This window comes from Arachis ipaensis, chromosome B9 (genome assembly GCF_059453495.1).
Source record: "Arachis ipaensis isolate K30076 ecotype BB chromosome B9, ASM5945349v1, whole genome shotgun sequence".
Classification (NCBI taxonomy): Eukaryota; Viridiplantae; Streptophyta; class Magnoliopsida; order Fabales; family Fabaceae; genus Arachis; species Arachis ipaensis.
The window spans coordinates 152,425,916-152,445,931 of NC_142444.1; the positions used below are offsets into that span (position 1 = coordinate 152,425,916).

At 33.7% G+C, this 20,016-nt stretch overlaps 1 protein-coding gene across 1 annotated transcript; it reads right to left on the reverse strand.

Annotated features, from left to right (window-relative positions):
* Positions 1-7,633: 7,633 nt before the first annotated feature.
* LOC148546823 (serine/threonine-protein phosphatase 7 long form homolog) lies at positions 7,634-8,750 on the reverse strand. Its single transcript, XM_088499386.1, has 3 exons — positions 8,173-8,750; positions 7,989-8,079; positions 7,634-7,894 (listed from the first exon to the last, which is right to left on the reverse strand). The coding sequence occupies exons 1-3, from the start codon at positions 8,748-8,750 to the stop codon at positions 7,634-7,636; spliced, it is 930 nt and encodes a 309-aa protein (XP_088355512.1).
* Between the last annotated feature and the right edge of the window lie 11,266 nt (positions 8,751-20,016).

A 20,016-nucleotide genomic window follows, 5' to 3' on the forward strand; every position in this document is an offset into this window, starting at 1 on the left:
AGAGGAACTTTAGAGAACCAGTATTTATTATTTTTAGGTTTTTAATTAGGAGTTATCACTCAATAATATTTAAAAATATGAATTAAAAATATATTATTAAATTATTAGACTAAAAAATCAAAAAAATAACTAAAAAAATATAAAAATCGACTCTATATATAATTAACTTAAAAAAAATGTTCTGAAAATCGGACCGGATCGGTCGGTTCAACCGGGTTAATTAGAAACCGGTCACCTAGCCGGTCCGGTCCACCAACAAAACCGTTCTGTAAAAAATCGGTTAAAAAACTGGCTGAACTGGAGAACCGGGCCAGTTTCTGCAGGTACCGGTTTTCTCTTCTGATAATGAAACGGTGCCGTTTTGCTTTAAAAAAAATAAAATAAAATAAGAACGCGTGATGAAGGAAACGAGCCAGCCACTTTAGCATACCCTAATCCAGTAATCCCTAATCTTAGGGGTGTTTAAATCCAAACCGATCCAAATTAAACTGCTCATCCAATCCGATCCAAACCGAAAACCGATTAAAACCGCACTAATTCGGATTTGATTGGATTCTATTTTTTGCAAACCGCTGGATTGGATCGGATTTCGGATCTACTTTTCATAACCGATCCAATCCAATCCAAACCGCACAATGTGCTATAATATTATTATTTTATTATTATATTTATAATTATACTTATAATATGTTCAATTTGTTATACATTTTTCTATTATTCATGTATTATTATTATTTAATAAATATTTTATGTTGAAAATGTTATTTATTTATTTATTTTAACTAACCTATAATTTTATTTCTATTGTTATGTTATCGTTAGTTTTTTAAGATATTGTTAAGACTTGTTATGTCATTGTTAATTATTTAAAATTTGATGTTGAGACTTGTTATATGTATTTAATTTTTTTATTTAAAAAACCGCAAATTCAAACCGATCCAAACCGCTTGTAATCGGATCGGATTTCCAAAAAATTTTCATCCAATCCAAACCGCACCGCACATAAATTAAACGTTCGGATCGGATGACTTTTTCCCTTAAAACCGAACCAAACCGCACCACGAACACCCCTACCTAATCTGCTAACCCAGGAAGCCTGCCCCCAAGCCTAGCCTCCACCACGGCCTTGTGCCTCTATTGCTGCCGCACCGTCCGTCGCACCGAGTCTCTGGTTGACCACTGCCGCCGCTCTGCCTCCTCCCTCCATCTCCGTCACTGCGTTGCTGCTCCGCCTCTGCCAAGTTTCTCGGCCACTGCTCTGCGCCTCGTGGTGCTTAGCAACTTGTGAGAACCCCAACTCATGCCATATTTCCACTGAACACTCTCTTTGCACACAGTAATTCCCTTTCTTATACATGCTTCATATTATTACATCACTGCCTTGCATTACAGGTGTTCGATGAATTGCCTGACCCATTTCATTTGTAAAATTATTAGCTCTAATTAATTTTCAAGGGATATTGATTCAATACTAGTTACCAACTTGCCATTTAGTTACTTTTCAATTATAGAACCAAAATATTTGCCAAAAAACTTTGTAGAATAAGGAGTGATCTTTAGTTAGAAGGCGCCAACATTGCTTCCCCAGCATAGCTAGATTGAAAGCTCTCAAGTTTTTGAGATCCTAGACTACCCTTCTGACTTTGGCTTTCTAGTTGTGCTCCAACTGAAACATGTCATTCTTTTCTCCTCGCCTCTTTGTCCCCACTAAAGTTGGTTCTTCGTCTAATATACATGACTCTGAATAATTTTTTAATATTTATTTACTGTGCAAAAGTAACTATGAAACGTAAATTTAAATAGCATTGACTGAGAGAACTGAAGGATTGAAATTGAATAGAAGGTTGGTTTTTCTTGTTTAGGTTGCATTGTTATGTGGTAATAAATTAATACTGTTTATATAAATTGTTTTCTTATGATTATTTTGGGATCATTAAGACTTTAGAGAACTTGAACTAGCTATTGTGATATCTGACTATCTGTATTCGTATTTAGTTAAAGTATAATTGTTCTTGTTCTCTCTAAGGTTTGATCTTTAAGGTTAATAGTGGTTTGGAAAAAAAAATATTATACTCACATATAACTTCTGTTCTTTTACTTGCTTTAAAATTTTAAATGTTATTTTGTTGTTTTATTTTGTGCTGAGTAATTCCAAATTCGTGTATTACTGTAATTCTGCGTTTTGAATATTGTCATTTGAAGTTGTTTATGACCTTTTAATGATAAATTATGTATTGTTCATTTTGTGAAATTGTTAAATTTTGAATCTTATTAGTTTAAAAATTATTGAATTTAACTTTTTAAAATTATGTATTCAATTTTTTATAATTTCACTCTATATTTAATTAAACTGGTTTAATTACGGTTCAACCACAATTGAACTATTGAACCATTGAATCAGTCACTTAACCGGTTCGATGATCGGTCCGGTTCTCACAACCTTACTTACTAACATAGTAGTCTTTTTTTTTAAATCTGATTTTAAAATTACAAAAACTAAGCGTTACTTTTATTCCCCTTCACCTTTTTTCAAAAAAGGCAAAAGTTACAACGTTTTGTACCGTGTTCTACTGCTATTCCTTATCCTCCTACTCTTTCTCATTTTCTTCACAGCTTTTGCGCTTTTTTTATTTTTAGGTTTTAGATTTTTTTTAATAATTTTGATATTTTTTTTATAGATTTTGAATGTTTATTTTTTTATGTTATGAATATTTTTTTTATAATTTTAAATAAATTTTTTTAATAGTTTTAGATATTTTTTTAGTTTTTAAATATTTTTTTTATATTTTTTATGTTTTCTTTTGTTATGTTTTCAGATCTTCTTTTTTCAATAATTTTGAATATTTATTTTGTTAGGTTTTAAATTTTTAAAAATAATTTTTGGACATCTTTTTTTTGTTAAGTTTTGAATGTTTTTTTTTTAATAATTTTAAATTTTTTATTTTGTTTGGTTTTGAAATTTTAATTTTAATATTTTGGAATTTTTTTTGTTAAATTTCAAATGTTTCTTCTTGTTAAGTTTTAGATGTTTTTTTCTAATAATTTTGGAGTTTCTTTTCGTGATCTTTTGGACATTTCTTTTAAACAACAAGACAAAGAGAGGGATGGCAACGAAGGACAAATCATCTGCAAACGCAATGACGACAATAGATGGATGGACCAACAGCGATTGAACAGACTAGCAGCTTCTTTAATGCGTCACGGTTGGCGGAGCAAAATTCAATGTAGTCAGGACATTTTTCGGATGCTGAGTGGCTGAAAAATATTTTACCAAACAAAATTTTTGTTTCTTGTACTTACTGAAAATTATTTATTTTTAGTTTAAATTATGAAACATATAGGTTTTTACAATTTTTAAAAAGATATTTTTTAAAAGTCAAATTTCACAAGTTATTTTCGATAATTAAAAATTTTAACAAGTTCATAAGTGGGCTGATTTTTTTAATATGATTTAGTGTTGTGAGTAATGCTTCATTATGATCATTTGGGGGAAATTACACTGTTATGACGGCGTTATTTTAAGAAATTAGGGGGGAAGAAATCGGTGGGACCAATTTCAAGGAGAGAGAAGAGGGAACACAAATCGGTCCCACCGATTTGTGGAAGAGAGATGAAGAACACAAATTGGTCCCACCGATTTGTGTAAGATGGAGATACCAAATCGGACCCACCGATTTGTAGGAGTCCTATTTTATAACATAGTAATCGGTCCTACCGATTTCGGGCGTGAAAAATGTTTTTTTAATACGATAGTGCACCAATCGGAGCGAGCGATTTGTGTGGAACGCGGTTGGTGGGTCCGATTTGCCGTAACTGCTTAAATAAAATGAAGAAAACATCACAGAAGCTTCATTTCTTCGTCTATGGTCTCCGTCTAAGCTGATGTTCTTCCTCCTCTCCTTTTATTCTTCTCCGTCATTCTTTCCGTCATTCTTGTAGAAAAAATTTAAAATGAGTGTGAAAATAGGCAAGTATGTATACTGATATGGATGATAGAGTTGTGTTGAAGATTTATTGTTATGGGCAGATTTTGTTGCAAACATATGAAGGAGTTCAATTTGTGTGTGAAAATCCAGTAGATGTTGTTATTCCGTTCACGTTGTCGTTTGAGGAATTGAAAGGTGTGATTTGTGAGAAGATAGATTCTCAAAGATCTAGGAGAGTATCCTGTATTTTGTACAGGTATCCTTTATCTGTGTTTGGTGGGTTCGTTCAATTTCAGACCAAGTACGTGACGGATGAAGCGAGTATGCATGAAATGTTTTCAATGTACATGGAAAATTGCCACTGAATGTCTTATATCGAGTTGTATGTTGAGTTTGAGCAATCTGAAGCGGACCGTAACATTGTGTTGGAAGATTATAATAGTGAAAGTGAGGATGAATTTGAAAGTAACTATGAGATCGTTGGTCCAGGTGAACACGAAGATGAAGCTGGCGGCGACATGAATGCAGATGTGGCGGCAGTTGCAGATGCACTAGCAAACCCGCATCCGTTTCAGGAGCCTTCTTTCATGCGGTCGTTGGATTTGGAGGCTATGCACGCACCGGAGTTTCCGCAATATATGAATCCAGGTGCGTAAAGCTAGATAGCTGTATGAAACTCTTAAGTAGCAGATCATTATGTCAGATAAGTAATATATGTGATATGTGGATAGTCATTTGTGAGCATAGCATTTGGTTTTTTTATTAATTAATAGTTCTTTGTTATGAGTTATATTTAGATGTTCTTTACGTAGATAGAATAGCGACAAAGAAGACTATTATGATCTTACATGGTAAAGTGTGTTTATTAATTGAGTTGTAATAAATGATTTATTGCTAAGTACACAATAAAGGATTTATTATTTTTGATGTATGCAGTGCTTCCTGTTGTGGCGGATAGTGAGTTCACAGTGGGGATGGAATTCAGTTCAAGGGAGGCAGTAATCAATTGCAGTCTCACAAGATGGTAATAACAACATCGTGCCTATTGCATTCGCCATAGTGGAGGGAGAGACTTCTGACGCATGGTACTTTTTCCTGAGTAACTTGCGTCAACATGTGGTGACACGTGATGGTGTGGGACTCATCTCTGATCGACACGATTCTATTAGGTCAGCTATTGAGAGAAGTAATGGGGCTTGGTCTCCTCCTAGAGCGTTCCATATGTTTTGTATCTGACATATTGAATCCAACTTCTTGAGGAAGTTCAAGGCACCTTACTTGCAGAAGCTCATAGTCAATATTGGTAAGTTTAAATACAATGAAATTTGAATTTATTGTCAGTACGATCAAATAGAATGGTGTTCATTGTTGACTGAATGTTTTTCATAGGATACTCGAGGACGATCAGGGAATACCAGATGCGCTATGAACGATTAAAGGAACGGGGTGAGGCTTACACCAACTGGCTTGATCGGATCCCACGTGAGCAGTATGCTTTGGCATTTGATGGTGGATACCGATGGGGTCATATGACCACCAATCTTGTGGAGTGCATCAACTCCGTCTTAAAGGGTGCACGCAATTTCCCGGTGACTGCACTTGTTAAGGCTACATTTTACAGACTGAATGAGTTGTTCACTAGGAAAAGAGCTGAAGCTGAAGCCCGAATAAATGCTAGACTTGTGTTCTCTGAGATGGTGACCACCAAGGTGCATGCAAATTAACGGGCATCGGGTAACATACAGGTTAGTTGTTTTGATAGAGAAAATGAAGTATTTGAGGTACGGGAGATGCCAAGTGGGGTTGAGTATGCAGTTGACCTACGCCAGCGTCGTTGCGACTGTGGTGAATTTCAGGTTGACCGAATTCCGTGTCGACATGTATTTGCTTGTTGTGTAAATCAGCGGTTGGACTGGCAAGTGTACGTTCATGATGTATACAAGATGGACCAAGTTTGAAGAGTATACAGGGCTAGGTTTAGACCACTGGAAAATCCTGCAACGTGGCCTGCTTATCATGGACCTCGATTTGTTGGAAACCCGTTCCTCAGACGTGTGGCCAAAGGTCGTCCGAAGATGACCCGCTTCTTGAATGAGATTCACACTCGTATGTTGCGTCGCCCTAGGCGATGCAAGCAATGCGGTGCCGATGGCCATAGTCGTAGTAAATGTCGCCAAAGTGCTGGACCAAGTGCAGGTCCAGCCGAAGAGTAGTAGTTACCTTCTTTTACATTTCATCTGAATTTACATTGACATTTATATTTACCAACTCGTGCTTGTATTCATCTGAATTTACATTGACATTTATATTTGCCAACTCATTGAGTAGTAACAACCTAATTGAGGTACTCATTAAGTAAATAGTACAACTTAATTTTTAAATAGTAATAACAACCTAATTGACATACTAATTAAGTAAATAGTACAACTTAATTTTTAAGTAGAAGTAACAACCTAATTGACATACTCATTAAGTGAATAGAACAACTTAATTTTTAAATAGTAATAACAACCTAATTGACAAACTCATTAAGTAAATAGTACAACTTAATTTTTAAATAGCGATAACAACCTAATTGACATACTCATTAAGTAAATAGTACAACTTAATTTTTAAATAGCGATAACAACCTAATTGACATACTCATTAAGTAAATAGTACAACTTAATTTTTAAATAGCGATAACAACCTAATTGACATACTCATTAAGTAAATAGAACAACTTAATTTTTAAATAGTAGTAACAACCTAATTGACATACTCATTAAGTGAATAGAACAACTTAATTTTTAAATAGTAATAAACCAACTTAACAACTTAGTTCATCCATACAACTTCACTTCCTTGGTGCCCACTTCATATCGGTGTATAACTTTCTGCACTTCTTGGCAATCCTGTTAAAAGCAGATGGTGTATACCGATTCGCACTCCGACGAGGAGGATCAGCTCTAAGGTTGTAACCTTTTCCTCTTTCACTTGTGGCCGTACCTATGAAAACACAACAAATGGTGGATCCTATTACTCAAATGGCTATTCAATATGTAATACAAATACAATTTCACCATAAAGCTACAAATAGAATTAAATAATCAAATACAAAAACAACTTTATTTTACCTGCACTGGGAGCTGGGTCCTCCTCATCATCATCATCATCCTCATCCTCATCCTCTCCCTCATCCTCATCCTCATCCTCATCCGCATCATCTGGATGGTCTACTAGGTAGTTATCAGTCTCATCAACTGTCCTGTTACTCTCATGAATCAGACTCATCGGAATACGTCTAGGATTTCCACTCTGTATAATCCCTCCAATGCCTTCAGCACTTCTGCTTGAGTTAACAGATATTCTGGCACCAGAATTAGCCGAGGAAGTGTGAACCCGAAGTCTCGAATCCAATGCCTCCTAGCTGGAGTAATCCCACCCGAATGTGCTTGATGGTCGGTCGAAATGTTAACATAATTACCTGAATGTGAGTGGCGCGACCCCGATGCCATGAAACCAAGCAGCTGACTGAATGAAGTTTGCTCTGGATACTCAAAATGTGGACCACCCAAATACTGTTGCTGTACCGGGACTGACGTTGAAAAATAATCAGACGGATGCGTCTCAGGAACATATGGTACAAAGTACCAATGCATGTAAATTTCCAATGGATAATGTAAATGCACTAAGTCATCAGAGAGAGTGTGACTATACCGATTGGTCTACTTCATCACCCAAGAAGAGTGGGTATTGGCCCAATCTTGATTCTTAGGCCCAGTAAGAACTTCGCCGTGTGATGCACCTAGATTCTCTGGTTGATTAGGAACACCCTGTGTCAATCCAAATTGTCTCCTGACTCTATCAGATGCATGCCACTCGATGCATTCAAAAGATATAAGTGGAACTATGGCACTCCAGATAACCGAATTATGATGGATGTCTAAAGGAATCACGTCTGGGTCGATGTTTCCAATGCCATATGCCTGCCAAACAAACTAGACACATCGAACCAGTCAGATGATTACACAATTAATTTACTATACAAGTTACATACGGTACTTGTATTTTACAACATACCTGTCCTTCTTGTAGATCATCCAACAATCTCCTGTAGTGCGCAAGAGAATTATATCGGTAGGCATAGTTTTCACGGTCCCAACTACGCCACCTGCCATCGGACAATTCATTAGTTAACTAATCTTGTAAAAAACATAAAACAATTTCTATCATACATTTCAATGCATACTTTAATCAAACTTACTTGTTTGCAATTGGAAACACTCGGGGAATAGGCGCTAGAAATGGTAGCCGGATCCAAGCCCAAGTGAGCAAGAGTACCAACGGACCGTCCATCTTCTTGCAGTCGACACGAGTTGCCCTACACAATGATCTATACAAGTGTGCCAGGCATGCCGAACCCCAACTAAACTGTATGATCTGATGAAAGTTACGGAGCAAAGGTAAAAATTTCCAATGAACAGCTGAACTCGCCTTATCTCCAAACATAACTGTCCCAAATAACAACATTATGTGACACTTTACATACATCTGAATATGCTCAACATCATTCAACACTATACGATCTCTCAAACCCCTAAACCATGTTAATTTTATAAAGCTCCCTCTACATTCCGTCTTCCTCGGTGCAACTCCAAATTGGTGCAAGCACTCGGCTTCCAATGCCTCAAAACAACTCATGGTCGGTCCTGTTACCGGAAGACCATTTGTTGGCAGACCGAGAATCATCGCCACATCCTCCAAGGTCACGGCACACTCACCAACTGGAAAGTGAAACATGTGAGTTTCAGGCCGCAATCTCTCAATCAGAGCATTAATCATTGCTGACTGACATGGAATAAATCCAATTTGTGAAACATAATAAAATCCTGTCTCGCGTAAGTGTGACTCAACAATTTGGTTGTATGAATCCGGCGGCTTTAAATGTTCACACAGCAACATCCTTGAACCCTACAATATCACGTTTCCACTATAAGTCCCAGTATAATATAACTACATTCTCAAAAACACAATTATCGTTACATGACCATTATAACTAATTCCAGCATAATTGCATTCCAAACATACGCAGTAAATCTGTTATACAAATATCTTTCAATCATATTCAGTACCTTAAAACAGCATACTAATTTATTATTGTTATTATTACTCATAAAACATCATACTAATTTTTTTTTTATTATTATTATTATTATTATTATTATTATTATTATTATTATTATTATTATTATTATTATTATTATTATTATTCATAACACAACATTACAATTTTCTAATCTAAGTTTAGTTACTACTAAGTTATTCTCTAAATTTTAATGAATTAAAATTCATTTATTATTGATCATAAATAAAATAATTTATTAAATTTTAATTATTAATCATAATAAATTATTAAACTCAATTACTACTACTAATAATAACTACAATCTACTTTAGGGGAGCATGTACAGGATCTGATTTCATTAGTTCATTAACTAAAAAAAAAATTATTTACAGTTTACTATACCATACCATACCATACATACATACATACATACATACATACATACATACATGATTAATTTCGATTTTAATTTCTATTTCTAACCACCTAATCATACATACATACATACATACATACATACATACATACATACATACATGATTAATTTCAATTTTAATTTCTATTTCTAACCACCTAATAATAAAATCATACATACATATATGATTTAATTAATCTCTACTTAATGCTATTACAATATATATTTTTAATTAAATTTAATATTTATCACTATTATTATTATTAAATCAGATTATTAAAAAATAAAAACTTACATAATTTGGATCTCCAAGATAATTAACAATGTGAAACTCTGGTTGATTTACTTCTTTAATTTTTGGTCTTCTTGGCATTTTCTTTGAATTCTTTTCAAAATCTGTTGTGGTCCAACAATGGTGTGCAGCAAGGATATAGTGGGGTTGAGGTGGGGTTGAGGGTGTTGAAGAGAGGGAGACGAAAGTGAAAGAGAGTGAAAGGGATACGGTTGAGGGTGCTGAAGAGAGGGAAACTAAAGTGAAAGAGAGTGAAAGGGATAGGATGAGGGGGTTCTTTTGTGGCAAGGGGGTCACGGGCAACCGAGGGAACTGCATGCGTCACGCGTGGCCAAGGAACGCAAATCGGTGCCACCGATTTGTGCACCCTCCGCGACCTGAAATCGATGCCTCCGATTTCCTTGCAACCAATCGGTGCCACCAATTTCTGCTATCCAGCCGTCACAAATCCGTTAAACACCAATAATCACCATATCGCTGCATAACTCCATCAACGGCGTCATATCTAAATTAAAAAACTCTCATAAGTGTTAGAGTTGGAATTTTACTTTGTAAATACAGTAATTTATTGGCCTTAAAAATTTAAATTTACAATAGATTAATTCTTAATATATACGAACAAAAAAAAAAGAAAGAATAATGGGGTCAGAGGAAAAAAAAATTACAATAGAACTAGATGGGATATGTTGGCTTCCATAATATCATCAGCAATAGTTCTGGTAATATGCTATGCTTTGAAAATTGTTTGGGAATTGGGATTCAAAAAAATTATTCTTGAGTCATACTCAAAGGCATCTGTGGAGGTTCTTAGAAAAGGTAGAAATCTGAAAGAGCACCCAAACACAGTGGTGAGAAGTATTAGATTGAAGGCAATCAAAGTGCAGATTGGATGGCTAAAAAAAGCTTGAATGCAAAAAAATCAGGGTACCACTTTGTTGATGTTTTTTACATAGATTTTAAAAGTACTTTAGATGCTGATGTGAGAGAAGCTACCCTATCTCGAATAGTAACTTGTAATTTTTTGTTTTTTCTCATTGGACTTTTTAAACCCCGTTTCAACAAAAGAAAATAACTCTAATAACACCGTAAGAGTAAGGCCTATTTTAGCCAACAAGTCAGTACTTCTGTTGGAAACTATGATGTGTGAAATTTTCGTTGGTGGGAAATAACAGCCACATTAACATCATCATCTATCATAGATGCAAGGGGGTTCTATCAACGAAGTGGAACCTAGAGGATGTTTAGTATTCATTTTGGCTATTCGCATAGCTATTTACTTCTCCGTATACATGATTAAAAATGATTCATTTTCACATAGGAATATAACTTAATTATTAGTATCTGTTGTAGAATAAATATAAAATATAGAAGCGTAAAACGTTGTTGAATAAATATAAAATATTGAAGCGTAAAATTATTAGTAGTGTATAAAGAGAGAAGGATGTTTTATTGCTTCTATGTATGTTCCATATGCTTCATATTAAGTTGCTATTTATAAGCACAAAGAAGCTTTACTTTTCAAACATAATTAAATGCAACCACCCTTGGTAAACTAAATATCATAGAAAATGGTCATCCACATCATTTATCCTGATCACAACACTCTCTCTTGGATGACCATTTAAAATTATGCCTCGTTAAAACCTTACTAAAAAAAACCCAATGGGAAAAATTTTAGCGAAGGAAAAAGAATACAAAATCCTTTGTAATGGGGACTGCCTCATTAAAAATTTTGTCAAAAAAATCCAATAAAAAAAAACCTGACCAAGGAAAAAAAAGTACAGTCTCCCCCTCTTGTCGACATCATTTAATATCTCGAAATCGGCACATCCCAATCTAGTGTACCAATCTTTCAAAAGAGGATTTTGGGAGTGACTTTGTGAGTAAATCTGCCAGATTATCACTTAAGCAGATCTGTTAGACATCAATTGTCTCTTGATTTTGAAGATCATGAGTGAAGAAGAATTTAGGAGAAATATGCTTTGTTCTATCGCCTTTGATATATCCACCCTTAAGTTGAGCAATGCATGCTGTATTATCTTCAAACAGGACAGTTGGAGCTATCTTATGATCAATCAGTCTATATGATAAAAGAATATATTGGATCAGCCTCCTGAGCAAAAAACACTCGCGACTAGCTTTATGTATCGCTAGTATTTCAGCATGATTAGAGGAGGTTGCTGCTATCGTTTGTTTTGTGGACCTCCATGATATAGCTGTATCACCATATGTGAACATGTATCCTGTTTGAGATCTCCCTTTATGTGGATCAGACAAGTATCTTGCATCTACATAGCCAACTAGCTGTGACTTGGATCCATAGGGATAAAACAATCCCATATCAACCGTTCCATGAAGATATCGAAATATATGTTTCATTCCATTCCAATGTCTTCTGGTTGGAGAGGAACTATATCTTGCTAGTAAATTCACAGCAAATGACATATCGGGTCGTGTATTATTAGCAAGATACATCAGCACTCCAATGGCACTAAGATATAGTACTTCAGGACCAAGGATATCTTCATTTTCTTCCTTAGGACGGAATTGATCCTTTTCCACATCCAAAGATCTTACAATCATTGGGGTACTTAATGGATGCGACTTATCCATATAAAATCTTTTCTGTGCATGTTGTTTGATGAATAAAGATCTCACTTTTTGTATGCTCGATCTGCAGGTCGAGACAAAATTTAGTCTTTCCAAGATTTTTCATCTTAAACTCTTCTTTTAGAGCTTTTATAATTGCTGAAATCTCTTCAGGAGTTCCAATGATATTTAAATCATCAACGTACACAGCAATTATAATGAATCCAGATGCAAATTTCTTTATGAACACACATGGGCAGATATCATCATTCTTGAATCCGTTTTTTGCCAGATACTCAGTAAGACGATTATACCACATTCGTCCAGATTGCTTCACACCATATAAAGATCTTTGTAATTTGACTGAGTATAACTCCTGCAAATATTCATTGGATAATTTAGATATCTTTAGTCCTTCAGAGACTTTCATATAGATATCACGATCTAATGAGCCGTATAAGTAGGCTGTTACAACATCCATTAAATGCATATGTTGTTTATGATATGCAAATAAATTGACCAAATAACGCAATGTTATTGCATCCACTACAGGGGAATACGTCTCTTCATAATCTATATTGGGCCTTTGCAAAAAACCTTGTGCTATAAGTTGAGTTTTGTAGCATACAACTTCATTTTTCTCATTTCGTTTTCTCAAAAATACCCATCGGTATCCAACATGTTTTACATCTTTTGGTGTATAGACTACAGGTCCAAAGACTTCACGTTTTTGCAAATGAGTCTAATTCAGCTTTCATGACTTCTTTTCATTTTGGCCAATCATTCCTTTGTCGACATTCTTCGACTGATCTTGGTTCAAGATCCTTACTTTCATGCATGATATTTAATGCCACATTATATGCAAATATTTCATTGGCAATTGTTTTATTTCGGTTCCATTTCCCTCCTGTAAAGACATAATTTATCGAGATCTCATCATTTTCACAATTTTTAGGTACCTGAATGTCTTTTGGCGTTAAAATTATATCGAAATTTTGGACAACTGTAGGTGTCTTTACTATGTCTTTTTCAACAGGAATAGTATTTACCTCTTTTCTTTTTCGAGGATTTTTGTCTTTGGAACCGACAGGCCTGCCACGCTTTTAGCGTGAATTTGCTTCGGTGGCAATTTGTCCGACTGGGACATCAACTCGAATCGGAGCATTTTCAGCCGGTATATAGAATTTAGTAATCCTCTTTGTTTTAGAAAATGCATCAGGCAATTCATTTGCTATTCTTTGCAAATGTATAATTTTTTGAACTTCTAGTTCACATTGCCCTGATCGAGGATCTAAATGCAGTAAGGATGATGCATTTCAATTAAGTTCCTTTTTAGGAAGCTTATTCTCTCCCCCTAATGTTGGAAATTTTGATTCATCAAAATGACAATCTGCAAACCGGGCTTTAAATATATCTCCAGTTTGTATCTCAAGATACTTCACTATAGAGGGAGAATCATATCCAACATATATCCCCAATTTTCTTTGGGGTCCCATTTTGGTGCGAGAAGGTGGTACAATGGGAACATATATCGCACACCCAAATATTCTTATATGGGAAATATTTGGCTGCTGGCCAAAATCTAATTGCATAAGAGAGAACTGATGGTAACTCATTGGTCTCAAACGAATAAGTGCTGCGTCATGTAAAATAGCATGCCCCCAAGCTGAGGTTGGGAGTTTTGTTCTCATAAGTAAGGGTCTAGCAATCAATTGGAGGCGTTTAATAAGTGATTCTGCTAACCCATTTTGTGTGTGAACATAAGTTATTGGATGTTCAACACTTATTCCGTTAGCCATACAATAAGCATCAAAGGCTTGGGAAGTAAATTCACCAGCATTATCAAGGCGAATTGCTTTGATTGGATTCTCTGAAAACTATACTTTTAATCGAATAATCTGAGCCAGTAATCTCGCAAACACCAGGTTGCGAGAAGACAATAAGCACACATGTGACCATCTCGAAGATGCGTCTATTAAGACCATAAAATATCTAAAAGATCCACATGGTGGATGAATAGGTCCACATATATCACCTTGAATCCTTTCTAGGAATTCAGGGGACTCAAATCCAATCTTTACTGGTGATAGCCTTAAAATTAGCTTCCCTTGAGAACATGCAGCACAACAAAATTCACTAGATTTAAGAATCTTCTGATTCTTTAGTGAATGTCCATGGGAGTTTTCAATAATTCTCCGCATTATGGTTGTTCCCGGATGACTCAATCGGCCATGCCAAATTATAAATTCATTTGGGCTAGTAAAATTCTGGTTTACAATGGCATGTGATTCAATTACACTAATTCTAGTCTAATACAACCCAGATGAAAGTGAGGGTAACTTTTCTAATATAACTTTTTTATTTAAATCATTGGTTGTGATATACAAGTACTCATGATTTCCCTCATTCATTGTCTCAATATGATATCCATTTCTACGAATATCTTTAAAACTCAATAAGTTTCTTAGAGACTTCGTAGATAATAGTGCATTATTTATTATGAATTTTGTTCCTCCAAAAAACAAAATTATAGCTCTTCCGGAGCCTTCTATCACATTGTTCGAGCCAATAATAGTATTAACATATTCTTCTTTTGGCACAAGATAGGTAAAATATATATTACTTTTGAAAATGGTGTGTGAACTCGCACTATCCGCAAGGCAAATATCTTCACTATATGTCCTTGCCATTCTCTTCAAAGACAAATAATAATAAAATGAGTAGAAATATCTACGCAGTAAAATCATTTTCGTGATTGAAAATATTTTTATAAGAAGTATAGTATTTACTAAAAATTTTATTATTATTATTAGCACATTCAGTAATGTTGAAATTCAAATGTATAAATCTTAATAAGAAATTTCTTATATTATTTAGTCACATGAACACTTATACATATTAAACTATTCCATCATTGATCAAATAGCCAATATTTCCTTCAGAATCCTCAAAAAAATCAAATACATCATAATGAGTGGTGGAATTTTCAGCATCATTTGAAACAAAATTTGTTTCCTTTTCTTTGTCGTCTTTTTTCAAAGATGCTTGATAAAGATCGACTAGGTGCCTTGGGGTACAACAGGTACGTGACCAATGGTCATTTCCACCACAACGGAAATATTTATTCTCAATTGATTTATTTTGCCCATTGTTTCTTTCTTTATCCCACTTCTGGTGAGATACTTTCTTGTGAACATAATTCATTTTCCTTCCATAATTTTTCTTGCTACCAAAATCTTGCCATTTAACTCTTCTGTGGTTATGATTTGCCGCATTTGCTTCAGGAAATGGAGCGGCGCCAGTTGGTCGCGCTTCATATTTTTTAAGAGTAACTCATTGTTGCGCTTAGCAACAAGAAGGCAAGAAATTAGCTCAGAATATTTTTAAATCTTTTTTCTCGATACTGCTGCTACAGGAGCACATTCGAGGCATGAAAGGTCGAGAAAGTTTTCTCTAGCATATCGGGCTTGAGGAAATATCACCGTCTTTTGATGATTATACCTTTCTTCAAGGTCTTTCCACAGATCTACAACATCTTTTAATGTGAGATATTCATTTTTCAATCATACGTCATCTTGACGACGAAGGAAAATCATGGCTTTGGCTTTATCCATTGAATCAAGATGGATTTTAGCATCTAGTATCCATGATAAATAATTGTTTCCAGATATATCAAGAGTATTAAATTCAAGATGAGAGAGTTTCGACATAATGAAAATTTGTTACCTGAGTCTTCTTAAAATTTGATCAGAGTCTTAGGATGATAACGTGTTGTAGAATAAATATAAAATATAGAAGCGTAAAACTATTAGCAGTGTAGAGAGAATGACATTTTATTGCTTCTATTTATGTTACATATGCTTCATATTATGTTGCTATGTATAAGCACAAAGAAGCTTTACTTTTCAAATATAATTAAATGCAATCACTCTTGGTAAACTAAGTATCATGGAAAATGGTCATCCACATCATTCATCATTATCACAAAAGTATCTATATTTTTTTCTTTTATTTGTAATTTTATAGAATATTTTATTATAAAAAATTTTCGATTAAATCACGGTTAAACCAATTAGACCATTAAACTAGTGAATCAGTAACAGAAACAGTTCGATAATCGATTTGATTTTCAGAACCTTAGTTCTAAGGTAGCATTTGTTTTGAGGTACTAGGACAGAGACTGAGACTCAGTATCATGTTTATTAGGTCAGAGACTGGTACTAAAATTTTTGTCTCTGTCCCCAAAATTTCAGTTTTTCAGTATTTCAGTACCTCCAAAAAATAGGGATACAAGGGACTGAAATTTTTAGAGATGGATACTGAAACTTTAATAACATTTTATACCTAAAATACCCTCATTTCAATTAATTAATTCCAATTTTACCCTTTGTACAAATTAAATTAAAACTTCATTTTTGTTTCAATTTCTGTCTCCCACTTTGCACCAAACAAAATACTGAAATTTATTTCAGTCTCTGTCTCTAAATCTCCGTCTCTCAGTATCAGTCTTTCCGTCTCTATCTCTCTACGAAACGCTACCTAATAGTGCAAAAGTATTTCTACGCATACATATACCTGGTATCTCTTAACCCGACAATTCAAAAGCTAATCTATGGTGAATCGAAACTTCATTTAAATGTTTATCGTTAGCTAATAAGTTAATGCATACCCTAATGAATTTCCTTTTTCTTGGTGACCAACGGTATCCTGCTAATGGTTTTTTTTTTTTTTTTTTTGGGTCAAACCAGCTGAATTTGTTTTCGGTTTACTGTATCCAGCTCAGTTATACCCAATCAACAAACAAGACCGATCGGACGTTATATTAGGTTAGCCTAAAATTTAGGCAGGGCCCATCTTAGCATCTGAAGACAAAGAACCCGATACCCAACATAGTAGTTTTATATATGAGAATAATAATATAACATAGGCCCAACTGTAACTTCAACAAATGGGCTTATATTTATATAACACTAGTAGGCTAAATACCAAAAAAGGATACTAGTATCCTAATACAATGTTTTTTTGAAAAACACTAGTATCCAGATATAATTTTTTTTTTGAAACAAAGGAAGCTAACACAATAGAGTGGAGCAAAAATAACCAGAAAACCTATCAATTTCCTTGGCATCCCCAGCATTGCCAACACCTAAAAGAATCAGTGGTTTTGACAGCTCAAAAACGTCCTACTTTGTATGTTCTCTGCTTCTTTATGTTTGAAAATTCTGTTATTTCGTTCCAACCAGATGTTCCAGATCATTGCAAAGAACCCAACCAGCTATGCCCTCTGCTCTTATTTTCTACTGTACATGCTAGTCCAATTTTCAAATAGCCCTTTTATCGTTTCAGAAACAACGAACCTAATCTATACCACGATACTAGTATCCAGATATAATTAAAGAGTAGTATAAATAGTCTCAATCCCATAGTTTGAGACTTCACAAATGCTACATGAAAATTTAATTGTGTGAAGTATTGTAAATATGTGTAGTTTGGATAATGGGTAGTTTTAGAAATACATTATAGTACATACCTATTCCAAAATACATGTATTTGCAATAGTTGTACAAATTATTAGTTGTTGGTGTAGCATGTGTTGAGACTTTGAGGTGATGTAATGAGAGTGTTGTGGAGTGTCAAGTGTGGACAAACGCTGACTTTGACCAATAGGCACTACTCATAAGTTCATAACCCATTGGCGTCATTGTGTGATGGTTACCATAAACACGTCCAAATTCATTTGCAGGACCCAGTCTCGTGTGCAAAATAATAAAGTTGAAAACTGATATCATAACCAAGTGAAATTGACTGCATCACTTCAATTTTGCTTTCAACCTGTCCAAATACATTCTAAGAGTAACAACCTGTCCCAGTTTTTTTTTTTTTTTTCCAATTATTTTCTTTCTTAACCTTTTAAATCATCCAGCTAGGAAACCAATTAGAGATCTAATTAACTTAGAGCTAACTAGTTAAAAAGTATGTTTCATTACCAAAAAAAAAAAAAAAATCCTACTATCCTAATTGTTTTAAATTTTAAAATTAAAAATAAAAAAATTGATTGAGTTAACTTATATTGTAGTTGGTCTCCTATATTTTTTTCTTTCTAAATAGTTGTATAGTGCTCTTTTCATTTATCAATACTAGCTAACACTAGTCAATTTTTTCTTTCTTTTTTATACTAAAGATATTATTTCCTAGTATTTTTCATTTTTGTTACATTTTATATAAATAGTTCAAATTTAAAAAATTAACATGTTAATCTATTAATTACTTTTTTATAAGAGTATAAAAAAATAAAAATCCAAAGTTTACTATTTTTTTTTTGTTACTTCTATTATTTTTAAAGAACGTCGGATTTTCTATTTTCTCCAAAACTAATGCATTTGCGTTCTCCAAAATTGATACATGTTAGGAGATTATTTTTATGTTATTAATTAGTTAGTTACTCGAATGATTCATCTAATTTCATCAGTTTGATAATACCTTGCATTAAGGAATAATTTTACAGTAAAATGTTTTAAGTTTAATTATTCCTTATTGAGCATTAAATAACTAAGATATATAAAGGAACACTTTGTTGATTAAGTTTTTCTCCATCTTCTTGTAGTTTTGGTTATAAACATACGATTTGTTGAAAGCTTAAAGAAATGAAACAACTTGGTGGACCTCATAAAAAGCTTAAAACTTGGTATGATACATACACTTTGGAATTTAGATTTGTTCATTTTCATTTGTCCTTAATTTGAGCATCTTATGGGTTGTCCTTTCTTTTTCTTTTCATATTCTTTATATATATCACATTCACATGACACTTAGATAAAGTAGGGTGACCCCATACTATCTCCCACTATATAATTTCGTTTCCAATTTTACCACCATAATTATTCTTACCATAGCAAGTTGCTAATCAAGTTTCGTCTCCTAATGGCTGCTTTATTTCTCTCTCTCTCTCTCTCTCTCTCTCTCTAAGTTGTAGAATAGTATAACTATTATTTAAATAAATAAAACTATGCATTATGATTTATGACATGTATAGGAATTATGAGACAATGGATATGACAAATATCACACATATACATGGCTGGTTTGAGTTATTGATGAGATGTGGAGATCTGTTCACTCAATTCATTATTAAGCTCTCACTTTTTCAGTTTTTTCATTTAGCTGGCACTCATCATTTTTATTATGTCTTATTAACCTCGTGGAAAGTGTAAATACTATTTTGACATTGTAAATTTCTTCATCAAACATTGCTTGTCATATATTAAAAAGTAATTTTTTTGAGTTTTTTATTTATGAAAAGTAGTAATATTAATGTCTGGTGTAATTTTTAAAATTGAATTGCAGTTTTTTAAGAAGCTATTTAGAAACTTATAAAGAAGTTAAAAAAAATGACTTTTCTCATAATATTACTACTTTTTATCACATTTCTATAAAATAAGCTCTTTTAAAATTAAAAATCCAAACACAAAATAACTTATTTATATAAACTATTTTTAATATAATTATTTATTGTTTAAGCTATTTTTTCAAAAGAAACTTAATTAAACTGTTAATCCAAACTGGACCTAAGACTGGGTGACTTTTGAAAAAATTAAACTTGAACAAGTAATTTGTATTTTCATATGATAAGATTGCGACATTTTATTACACCCTTAAATCCCATCACCAACCAAAAAATGAGATGTAA